Source organism: Triticum urartu, chromosome 5A (assembly GCF_056163025.1).
Source record: "Triticum urartu cultivar PI428250 chromosome 5A, HENAU_Tu73, whole genome shotgun sequence".
NCBI classification, from domain to species: Eukaryota; Viridiplantae; Streptophyta; class Magnoliopsida; order Poales; family Poaceae; genus Triticum; species Triticum urartu.
In genome coordinates this window covers 44,377,302-44,389,960 of record NC_141877.1, presented here as the reverse complement: position 1 = coordinate 44,389,960, position 12,659 = coordinate 44,377,302, and the positions used below count along the sequence as shown (strand labels likewise).

Genomic DNA, 12,659 nt, shown 5'->3' with positions numbered 1-12,659 from the left:
AGTTACGGGAATTCGCCGGGAGAAGTATTGGGCCTTATTGAGCCATACGGGAAAGAGAGAGGGGCTGCCTAGGGCAGGCCACGCGCCCCCCCAAGGCCTAGTACGAATTGGACTAGGGGGAGGGGCTGCGCCCCCTCCTTCCTTCCCTTCTCCCTTCCCTTTCCTTGTCTCCTACTCCCAATACTTGGAAGGACTCCTAGTTGGACTAGGAAAGGGAGAATCCTACTCCCGGTGGGAGTAGGACTCCCCTAGGGCGTGCCATAGAGAGGGCCGGCCCTCCCCTCCTCCACTCCTTTATATACGGGGGCAGGGGGCACCCCATAGACACACAAGTTGATCTTCGTGATCGTTCCTTAGCCATGTGCGGTGCCCCCCTCCATAATATTACACCTCGGTCATATTGTAGCGGTGTTTAGGCGAAGCCTTGCGACGGTTGAACATCAAGATCGTCACCACGCCGTCGTGCTGACGGAACTCCTCCCCGAAGCTTTGCTGGATCGGAGCCTGGGGAGCGTCATCGAGCTGAACGTGTGCCAAGAACTCGGAGGTGCCGGAGTAACGGTGCTTGGATCGGTTGGACCGGGAAGACGTACGACTACTTCCTCTACGTTGCGTCAACGCTTCCGTTGTCGATCTACAAGGGTACGTAGATCACACTCTCCCCTCTCGTTGCTATGCATCACCATGATCTTGCGTGTGCGTAGGAATTTTTTTGAAATTACTACGTTCCCCAACACCTACAAGCTCCGCAGCTCCATGTGGGCGTCCAACGGTGCCCCGGAGCAGGAGAGTGTCACGTCGCTGATGAAGGAGGTGGACAACTGGCTCCGCTGCGTACAGGTAGACCACCCGGACTTCCGGTTCTTCATGTCCCACTTCGGCGCGACGTGGAGATGACTGCTCTGTTGTAAATTTCCTTTTTGTGTCTGTGTTAGTTATATGATGATGACCGTGTGTTGCCAAGTCTGAACTCAGCTGGCTGTGCGTTGAGCACAAGTCTGTTCTCTATGGCACATAGTGCAGCGCCCCTCTGCCGTGGGGGTTGTATCAGTTAAAAAAGGCCTGCCTGTATTGCGGGCTTTGACTGCAATTTCTTTGGTAGACAAGCATAGATATCTGACAATACCAACAAGCATGCCATGCATTGTTCAAGCTTGATTATCCACCCCAGTCTAGCTAGAAGATCATCCAAGGTTATGCTAGGTTGGTTGGTTCAATGACACCGAGGAGAGAAATAGAATTAGAAGAATAGGGGAAGAATGAGGGAATAGGTTCTGTTTTTGTTCTGTCTTTTTTCTCTTCCCGATCTAAACATGTTGAAGGTTCTGTTTTGTGCAGGTTGCTCTCATGAGGAAAAGTTGCGGCTACAGGATGCCCTCATCCTCTCCTCCACCCCCTGACATGGTGAGATCCACCCCTCCTTCTACCCCTTGCAGATCTGATATGAAGTGGGCATTAGTTGCAATTGTTATGGCCACAACATAGCAGCATTGTATTGGTTTAGTTTTTATGCATAATTCGATTGTGACTGTGCTGTTTGATGCTGCTTGCCTCATCTATTTTTCATGTCTTGTGTGAAATCTGTACCCTACTAGAAGATGCCACCATCAAGTTAATAATAACACTAATGATCATTTGATTCTAGTCTAGAGATACAAATAACATGAGTTAGGTCCATGGATACATGGATGAACACACACAGCTAGCAGCCTAGTAGTGTTAGTAAAGGATGTCAGTACAATGTTTATGGCATTCATTTATATTGAAGCAAATAGTAACTAATTGTCATGGGCTTTTTATTGTGGAGCTCCATGAACTTTTTTGGTCGATTGGCTGTCCAAGTTCCTGAAGAACAAATCATACAACCATTATCTTGTTGATTGATGCAGTTTCTCACCTTTTTGCTGCTGATGTTTAGTTCCTTGCTTGATTCTGGATACTATTAAGTTGAAATAAAATCGTATGAGAAAATGATCACTAAACTAAGGAGGCTTAACCTGATAATAACTTATTTTACGTTAATAGCCTACAATGTTGTCTTGGAGTTTATTGTCCAAAATAATACCTCTACTTTTTGTGTCCTTCAGGAATGCGTATCCTTCAGGACAACTCAAGCCCCTCCTCCTCTCCTGTACATGAATGTGAGATGCTGCGCATGCAAGATCTGAGCCAAATGGCATATTGTAATCTTTTTATTGCTGGTTTTTATGTACGATGTCATGAAGATGTACGTTTGAAATGTTGCTTTGATAGCAAAATTGTGTTCCTGTGTACATGCTGCTTTGACAGCAAAATTATGAAAATTTCTCAACAATATATATGGGCAAAATTGTATTCCTGTGTACTCTGCCTGAAAAGGCTACAGCCAACTAATGATGTTACTAGAACGTGACAACTGGGACCCATCTGACTAGTGGACCCTTCTTTTGGGAAAAAAAGAAAAACTAAATTCGTTTAGACAAAAAGGCCACAACCCAACAATAAAAAGGTTGCAATATTGGGCTTGGCCCATGAACCCAACCAAAAATTGACAGACAGAAAAAAAACACAAATAGGCTGAATTGTTGGGCTAGGCCCATGTAGAAAATCGAATTGGACCGAAATGATTCTTGTGCCACATCAGATTGCCATGTCGGATGCCTACGTGGCCTGGGGAGGCTGCTAGTGACCAAAACAAAACAATAGGCATATTTTGGTCAAAAACGTCTACGACCTTCTCACAGAGAAGGTCGTTAATTTCAGTTTACGACCGCCAGCTTTTGACCTTCTGTTTTTGGTCACAAAAAGGTCGCAAATGAAAAACTATGACCTTTCAGTGATCAATAGTGAAGGTCACAAGATAGCATATTTCTTGTAGTGTAAACTAATATAAGAGCGTTTAGAACACTACTTTAGTGTTATAAACGCTCTTATATTAGTTTATAGAGTGAGTAGTATATTTACACCACTTTTAATCTGATCCATGGTAATCATACTTAAGGTCGTATATGATAATGCTGAAGAAAAACATACATGCTTTCAAATTATATCAGTAACAAAAATAGGCAGGGGAAAACCCATCGATGTGGCATGCCAGCTGGATTTGACAATTGAGACCAGCCGGTCAGAACACACAAAATTTTAAATAGGGTAAATTGTGACGACACTTTTGCTAAATGGGGTAAACTGGATGAAATCCTGCTATATGGAGTAATTAGTGTAAAAATGTCAAAATAGGAGGTAAAACCCGGAATTCACTCTTTTGTCAAATAAAAGGAAAAATAAACACGAAAATGGTAAACAAATAGAAAGGAAACCAGTAGAATACTCAAGAGGTACGTTACACATTGATTGACAAACGATCCATGCATTGGGTGTCTTGGAAGAACCTTGCAACACCAAAAATCAAGGGCGGGATGGGTTTCAAAGATTTGCACCTATTTAATCTAGCTATGCTAGGGAAGCAAGGACGGAGACTAATTACCCACCCGGAAACCCTTTGTTCCAGAGTTCTCAAAGGAAAGTATTTCCCATTAACAGACTTTCAACATGCCACTGTATGAGCTAGATCATCAAGCACGTGGAAGGCTATTGTGGCGGGTAGGAAGGCTCTTGATATGGGCCTTATAAAACGAGTTGGAGATGGCACATCGATTGCGACATGGACAGATTGCTGGATTCCGAATACTGTCACTATGAAGCCAATTGGGCGCACCAGTGTTGCTCATCTCAACAGAGTTTCAGACTTGATCGACAACTACACAAGGAATTGGAATGTGGATGTTGTGCGACAAAATTTCCTTCACCCCGACGCAGAGGCTATACTGAACATCCCATTAAACCCTGCGGGAGGAGAGGACTCGCTAGCTTGGGCTCTTGAAAGATGAGACATCTACTTTGTAAGATCCGCGTATCGTTCTCTTGTGACTCCTAACGAGCTTCGTTCTCTAGAGGAAGGGACAATCACAAAATCATCATCGTCAAATAAACAGTTGTGGACTGCTCTATGAAAGCTTCATGTGGTACCAAAGGTTAGAGTATTTTGGTGGAGAGTGCTGCGTGGTATTCTCCCGGACTCGGTCACCTTGCAATACCGACATATTAAACCTCTAGGCATTTGCGATTTATGCAAAGCTATGAATGAGGATCTCAGGCATGCGCTAATTGACTGCACGCATGCGAGGAAATTCTGGATTGCTGCCAAGGATCGGTTCGAATTCACGCTACCGAGACTACATCCAGACACATGGGCTAGAGATATCTTGCTTGATGACATGTTCAATGATGACACAAGGTGCAAGATTATCACCATCATGCACTCCGTCTGGACCTCAAGGAATAACTGGACACACGACAGGGATGGATATGATCCAGTTCAGGCGATAAAATGGGTGCATAAGACCCTGACACTACTGGATTTGCCAGTAGGACGCTCGAAACATCTTGCTGATCAGTGCTGGAGGCCACCTGACCCGGGGTGGATTACAATAAACACTGATGGAGCAACTAACGGGGATGTTATGAAGGGGGTTGCCGGCGGTGTCATTCGCTCCCACCTAGCATTCCTTTCTGCATGAAGTAAAACTTTGCCTGGAATCTCAGATCCTTTCATTGCCGAGTTGATGGCATTCCGGGAGGGGGTGATCTTTGCGCGCCTCCGGGGATACTCTCATGTGATCATACAGGTGGACTGCCTTGAGCTCGTCAACCTATGGAACTCGCGAGGCAATAACCGGTCTATTGCTGCGCCTATCTTAGCAGAATTAGAGGAGATAGTTCTTGATTTTGTTTCCTTTTCGGTATCTCATGTGGGCAAGAATCTCAATCACCCGGCTCATCTCTCTGCCCGTCGAGCTGCTGCTCAAGAGGGGACAGAAAGCTGGCTCGATGAGAGTCCGAATTTTCTTATCAGCAGCCTTCGGGCAGATTGTAACCGAATTCTAGTTCATTAATAAAGCTCCTCGATTTGTTGCAAAAAAAGTAATGTTCTATATCAATGTTAGAAATGAATCATCGTCTGGTCTTGCTAAATCTCAATCGAGTCTCGGTTGATGTTATATCAGTTTTTACCTTTTCTCTCTTGCATATTATGTCATTTGATTAAGATTTAATTAAATCACAGTAGACTAAGACCTAGTCACATCTTTTTCTGTAATGGAGAAACCGTGGAATTCACAGCTGCCGAATGTAGCAAATGTACATTTTACTAAGGCTGGTCACAATGGGCAAGAACATAACCTAGTAACTTACACACTTCCCTAGACTATGTTACTACCTCCATAGTGGGTAGGAACATCTATGTAATGTCATGCAACGATGTATTTATTAGGTTATAGACTCATTGTTTCTTGAAGTGTGTGATGTTTCGGTAACTTAGCTAGTTACCACAAGCACCTCTCTCTTCATTAAATATGTGCGACATAAGCAAAATTGTATTGGAGTGTGTGATGTTACTCCTAATTTCCTCCCCATTGTGACCAGCCTAAACAAACTCTACTTATTTGAACACATCGTCACACTAAGATAGCTGATACTGAGGGCACGTGCAAAGGCATGAAATGAATGGGCGTAGTAGCACACACAGGCAGATCATCCGACGCGTTAGTCCAGCTCCGACAGCGGCAGCACGTCGTTCGCCGGCATGTCGTCGCGCTCCCGCGCCGGCAGCACCCACCGGCCGGAGCCGTCGCGCTCGAGCCCCTTGTTCGCCATCTGGCTCCACTTCTCCGGAATGCCCTCCGTGTCGCTCAGCATCGCCGAACGCTTGTTCACCAGCGCCACGTCACGCCGCGGCGCACCGTCCTCCCGCCGGAACTCGCCGGCGGCGCTCTCGTGGCCGTCCAGCAGGTGCAAGCACAGCTCCAGGTTGTGAGACCCCACCGGGTCGTGAGAGCCCTTGAGGTGCGGCGACTTGGAGACGTTCAACGCGAGCTCGTGGCCGACGTGCACGTACTCGAACGCCTGCCGGAGTCCAACCAGCGCCCACAGGCCGCCCAGCACTCCGGAGACGGAGGCCTCGAGCGCTGTCCGGGGGACGGTCGGCACGAGGTCGGTGTTGACGACGACGCGCAGGACGCTGACGTTGCGCGACGAGAGCCCGTCGCAGAAGGCCCTGTTGCCGACGCGCGGCGCGGAGAAGGTGACGGCGCGGACGGGGACGCCCGGGTGCGCCGCCGCGGCGTCCCTGGCGGAGAGCAGGGCCAGCGCGCCGCCGAGGCTGTGCCCCGTGAAGGTGACGTGGACCTTCTCGCCGCGCTTCCCGAAGTAGTCCACAAGCCGATTGAGCTCGTCGGCGACCTGGTCACGGGCGCTGCGCGCGCCGTACTTGGTCCCGGCGTTGCTGGACGTGTACAAGGTGTGGAACCCCTCGGCCACCATGGCGCCGTCGCCGTCGGCGGCGTCGAACGGCACGAGGCCCGTCCTCAGGTCCATGAACCACTCCTCTGCCGACATCGTGCCGCGCCACACGACGACGACGTCCCGGTGCCCGACCCGGCTGGCCTCCTCCGCGCCGCCGACCGCGACGTACCCGGCCCAGTTGGCGTGGTCGTCCCAGGCGTCGGCGTGGAGCCGCGACATGAGCCACCGGGGGATATCGACGTCGCAGGTTGTGTAGATGAACGCGGTGGCGACGTACCCGTGGCCGGCGAGCCCGAGGGCCGGGAGCATGCGACGGAGGCCGTGGAGGCAGGTGCCGCAGTTCTTGGACCAGTGGCGGCCGTCGAAGGCGTCGTAGGTGGCCTGCGCGAGGTCGCCATACCTGAGTATCTCCGAGCGGAGGCCGGCGTCGAGCGGGTCGAGGAGCGCCGCATCCCACCCGCCGCCACGGGCGAGCTTAGCGTGAGGGTCGACAGGAGGCGGCAGCGAGGACGTCAGAGGCTGCACGGCAACAGCTATGGCAACAGAGATGACAGTGAACTGGAGGAGGCGCTTGAAGACGGCGGCCAGGCTACGACCGGCGATCGACATCGACGGGCAGGGCTCGCTCGCCGGCGCTCAAGATCGGCCGTGTTGAGTTGTATTGCATTCGCGGCTCTGCCTGTCCATGGTCGTGGTACGGAAGTAGATATAGGCATATACTACTAGGTAGCCAGTGGCAAGCACCTACCGGCGGGGTGAGTCGTCGCTCAGATCCACTTGGTCCCGAGGTCAACGGAACGGCGGCCCAGAAAGAAGACGGCCGGCGATGAGAAGGTCACAAAAAATAATGGACGAAACGCAGTAGCATCATACCACTTGGCATATTTGTTGTTTTATTTACCAAGTTCAGTGACCAAGCTGCACGGTTTTCAAGTTTTTTTTTTGTGAATCATGATTTTCAAGTTCGGTGACAAACGGAAAATCATGGGTGGATTACGGGGATCTTTACACTAATTAACCCCCCCCCCCCCCCCCCCCCCCCCAAAATTCACGGGGGTGGGCCCTGCTTCCTCCTTAATCTCCAATCAAACTATGCCAGCTAATCAGAGACAGTTGAATCCGTATTCATCAGCCCGTGTGTCTAGCATTACTCGAGCGCAATATACCTCTCTTTGGACATAGAGCATTACTGCTAGCACTAACTGTAAATTCGTTAAACCTCAATCAGTGAAAGATATAACTTACAATCCATTAACATGAACGAGCAAAAAGAAGAAAGGCGCAGCTTCGCTGATGACCTCGCTGGTACAAAGGAGGAGAAACAATGTCGTTTTAAGATAAAGTGGTTGGTTCATGGAGACGGGAACAAGCCTTCGTCGCCTATGACAATGTTAGTGCAATTGTCGTATTGTGTTGCCGAACTCTATGGTCAAGGGAGACCTCCTATCCTCATCCAGAATCAAAGGACGCCCACACATTGGTGAGCATAGGAAGAGCTTAACTCGAGAGTCAGATTGGATAGCATAGGACTACTCAATAAATTAATGCGATGATGACATGGAGGTGTCGTCTTTTCAATGAGCGTTGAACACATTGAGGAAGGGGGGGGGGGGGGGGGGGGGGATTGGTGTGTAGAAATAGCTTGGAATGAACTGCAATTGCTCAGACCGTATGAGTACTATTTTGCTTCAGGCAGAGTTGCAAATAAATAAATAGCGATCAAAGATATGCTAGCACTCAAGTTCAACTCAATAACAAGCTAGAAAGTGCACTTACCAAATACTCCCTCCGTAAAGAAATATATGAGTGTTTAGATCACTACTTTAGTGAGTGAACTAAACACTCTTATATTTCTTTAACAGAGGGAGTACAAGTGTTCTCGAGGGTGTAGGAATACATGTCTAATTAATGGATTTCATACTTGTTGATTTCCATACATGATTCGTTTGCTTTTGCGTGGGTGGAGGCAAAGCTTATCATACCACGAAACACATGTCTACAATTATATTTATCTCTACGATTATACCTCCAAAATAGCATACCCAACTTAGATGGGAGATAATAAGGTAAAATCTAATCACAATTTTATGTTCTAGGGTCCTTATCTGAAGGAAGTATGCCCTAGAGGCAACAATAAAGTTATTATTTATTTCCTTATATCATGATAAATGTTTATTATTCATGCTAGAATTGTATTAACCGAAAACATAATACATGTGTGAATACATAGACAAACATAGTGTCACTAGTATGCCTCTACTTGACTAGCTCGTTGATCAAAGATGGTTATGTTTCCTAACCATAGACATGAGTTGTCATTTGATTAACGGGATCACATCATTAGGAGAATGATGTGATTGACTTGACCCTTTTTGTTAGCTTAGCACTTGATCGTTTAGTTTGTTGCTATTGCTTTCTTCATGACTTATACATGTTCCTATGACTATGAGATTATGCAACTCCCGTTTACCGGAGGAACACTTTGTGTGCTACCAATCGTCACAACGTAACTGGGTCATTATAAAGGTGCTCTACAGGTGTCTCCGAAGGTACTTGTTGGGTTGGCGTATTTCGAGATTAGGATTTTTCACTCCGATTGTCGGAGAGGTATCTCTGGGCCCTCTCGGTAATGCACATCACATAAGCCTTGCAAGCATTGCAACTAATAAGTTAGTTACGGGATGATGTATTATGGAATGAGTAAAGAGACTTGCCGGTAACGAGATTGAACTAGGTATTGAGATACCGACGATCAAATCTCGGGCAAGTAACATACCGATAACAAAGGGAACAACGTATGTTGTTATGCGGTCAGACCGATAAAAGATCTTCGTAGAATATGTGGGAGCCAATATGAGCATCCAGGTTCCTCTATTGGTTATTGACCAGAGACGTGTCTCGGTCATGTCTACATTGTTCTCGAACCCGTAGGGTCCGCACGCTTAACGTTACGATGACAGTTTCATTATGAGTTTATATATTTTGATGTACCGAAGGTTGTTCGGAGTCCCGGATATGATCACGGACATGACGAGGAGTCTCGATATGGTCGAGACATAAAGATTGATATATTGGACGGCTATATTCGGACACCGAAAGTGTTTTGGGTGATTTCGGAGAAAACCGGAGTGCCGGAAGGGTTACCGGAACCCCCCGGGGAAGTATTGGGCCTTAGTGGGCCTGAGGGGAGAGAGAGGGCAGCAGACCAGGAGGTGGCGCGCCCCCTCCCACGGGGAGTCCGAATTGGACTAGGGGAGGGGGGCGCGGCCCCTCTTTCCCTCTCCCTCTCCCTCTCTTTCCTTCCCCTTCCCTCTTCCTAGTTGGACTAGGAAAGGGGAGTCCTACTCCTACTTGGAGGAGGACTCCCCCCTCCTTGGCGCGCCTCAAGGGCCGTCCGGCCTCCCCCCTTGCTCCTTTATATACAGGGGCAGGGGGCACCTCTAGACACACAAGTTGATCTTCATGATCGTTCTCTTAGCCGTGTGCGGTTCCCCCCTCCATCATAATCCTCGATAATATTGTAGCGGTGCTTAGGCGAAGCCCTGCGACGGTAGAACATCAAGATCGTCACCACGCCGTCGTGCTGACGGAACTCTTCCCCAATACTTTGCTGGATCGGAGTCCGGGGATCGTCATCGAGCTGAACGTGTGCTAGAACTCGGAGGTGCCGTAGTTTTGGTGCTTGATCGGTCGGGCCGTGAAGACGTACGACTACATCAGCCGCGTTGTGCTAACACTTCTGCTTCCGGTCTACGAGGGTACGTAGACAACACTCTCCCCTCTCGTTGCTATGCATCACCATGATCTTGTGTGTGCGTAGGATTTTTTTTTGAAATTACTACGTTCCCAACAGTGGCATCCGAGCCTAGGTTTTATGCGTTGATGTTGTGCACGAGTAGAACATAAGTGAGTTGTGGGTGATATAAGTCATACTGCTTACCAGCATGTCATACTTTGGTTCGGAGGTATTGTTGCTTGAAGCGGCCCGGACCGACATTACGCGTACGCTTACGCGAGACTGGTTCTACCGACGTGCTTTGCACACAGGTGGCTGGCGGGTGTCAGTTTCTCCAACTTTAGTTGAATCAAGTGTGGCTACGCCCGGTCCTTGCGAAGGTTAAAAGAACACCAACTTGACAAACTATCGTTGTGGTTTTGATGCGTAGGTAAGAACGGTTCTTGCTAAGCCCATAGCAGCCACGTAAAACTTGCAACAACAAAGTAGAGGACGTCTAACTTATTTTTGTAGGGCATGTTGTGATGTGATATGGTCAAGACATGATGCTAAATTTTATTGTATGAGATGATCATGTTTTGTAACCGAGTTATCGGCAACTGGCAGGAGCCATATGGTTGTCGCTTTATTGTATGCAATGCAATTGCGCTGTAATGCCTACTTTATCACTAAGCGGTAGCGATAGTCGTGGAAGCATAAGATTGGCGAGACGACAACGATGCTATGATGGTGATCAAGGTGTCGCGCCGGTGACGATGGTGATCATGACGGTGTTTCGAAGATGGAGATCACAAGCACAAGATGATGATGGCCATATCATATCACTTATATTGATTGCATGTGATGTTTATCTTTTATACATCTTATCTTGCTTTGATTGACGGTAGCATTATAAGATGATCCCTCACTAAATTATCAAAGTATAAGTGTTCTCCCTGAGTATGCACCATTGCGAAAGTTCTTCGTGCTGAGACACCACGTGATGATCGGATGTGATTGGCTCTACTTTCAAATACAACGGGTGCAAAACAGTTGCACACGCGGAATACTCAGGTTTAACTTGACAAGCCTAGCATATAACAGATATGGCCTCGGAACACGGAGACCGAAAGGTCGAGCGTGAATCATATAGTAGATATGATCAACATATTGATGTTCACCATTGATACTACTCCATCTCACGTGATGATCGGACATGGTTTAGTTGATTTGGATCACGTGATCACTTAGAGGATTAGAGGGATATCTTTCTAAGTGGGAGTTCTTAAGTAATATGATTAATTGAACTTAAATTTATCATGAACTTAGTACCTGATAGTATCTTGCTTGTCTATGTTTGATTGTAGATAGATGGCTCGTGCTGTTGTTCCGTTGAATTTTAATGCGTTCCTTGAGAAAGCAAAGTTGAAAGATGATGGTAGCAATTACACAGACTGGGTCCATAACTTGAGGATTATCCTCATTGCTGCACAGAAGAATTACGTCCTGGAAGCACCGCTGGGTGCCAGGCCTGCTGCTGGAGCAACACCAGATGTTATGAACGTCTGGCAGAGCAAAGCTGATGACTACTCGATAGTTCAGTGTGCCATGCTTTACGGCTTAGAATCGAGACTTCAAATGACGTTTTGAACGTCATGGAGCATATGAGATGTTCCAGGAGTTGAAGTTAATATTTCAAGCAAATGCCCGGATTGAGAGATATGAAGTCTCCAATAAGTTCTATAGCTGCAAGATGGAGGAGAATAGTTCTGTCAGTGAACATATACTCAAAATGTCTGGGTATCATAATCACTTGACTCAACTGGGGGTTAATCTTTCTGTTGATAGTGTCATTGACAGAGTTCTTCAATCACTGCCACCAAGCTACAAAAGCTTCGTGATGAACTATAATATGCAAGGGATGAATAAGACTATTCCTGAGCTCTTCGCAATGCTAAAAGCCGCGGAGGTAGAAATCAAGAAGGAGCATCAAGTGTTGATGGTCAATAAGACCACTAGTTTCAAGAAAAAGGGCAAAGGGAAGAAGAAGGGGAACTTCAAGAAGAACAGCAAGCAAGTTGTTGCTCAGGAGAAGAAACCCAAGTCTGGACCTAAGCCTGAAACTGAGTGCTTCTACTGCAAGCAGACTGGTCACTGGAAGCGGAACTGCCCCAAGTATTTGGCGGATAAGAAGTATGGCAAAGTGAACAAAGGTATATGTGATATACATGTTATTGATGTGTACCTTACTAATGCTCGCAGTAGCACCTGGGTATATGATACTAGTTCTGTTGCTAACATTTGCAACTCGAAACAGGGGCTGCGGATCAAGCAAAGATTAGCTAAGGACGAGGTGATGATGCGCGTGGGAAATGGTTCCAAAGTCGATGTGATCGCGGTCGGCACGCTACCTCTACATCTACCTTCGGGATTAGTATTAGACCTAAATAATTGTTATTTGGTGCCAACGTTGAGCATGAACATTATATCTGGATCTTGTTTGATGCGAGACGGTTATTCATTTAAATCAGAGAATAATGGTTGTTCTATTTATATGAGTAATATCTTTTATGGTCATGCACCCTTGAAGAGTGGTCTATTTTTG

The 12,659-nt window shown here is 47.2% G+C and overlaps 1 protein-coding gene across 1 annotated transcript; it reads right to left on the bottom strand.

Annotated features, from left to right (window-relative positions):
* Positions 1-5,556: 5,556 nt before the first annotated feature.
* On the bottom strand, positions 5,557-7,196 carry LOC125555562 (phospholipase A1-Igamma1, chloroplastic-like). Its single transcript, XM_048718470.2, has one exon. It carries the CDS (start codon positions 6,946-6,948, stop codon positions 5,581-5,583), a length of 1,368 nt encoding a protein of 455 aa, XP_048574427.2. The 5' UTR covers positions 6,949-7,196; the 3' UTR covers positions 5,557-5,580.
* Positions 7,197-12,659: the final 5,463 nt, after the last annotated feature.

What these genes read in the sequence shown, in the direction of transcription:
- LOC125555562 (XM_048718470.2), bottom strand. Translation starts at nt 6,948, where the DNA reads ATGTCGATCGCCGGTCGTAGCCTGGCCGCCGTCTTCAAGCGCCTCCTC.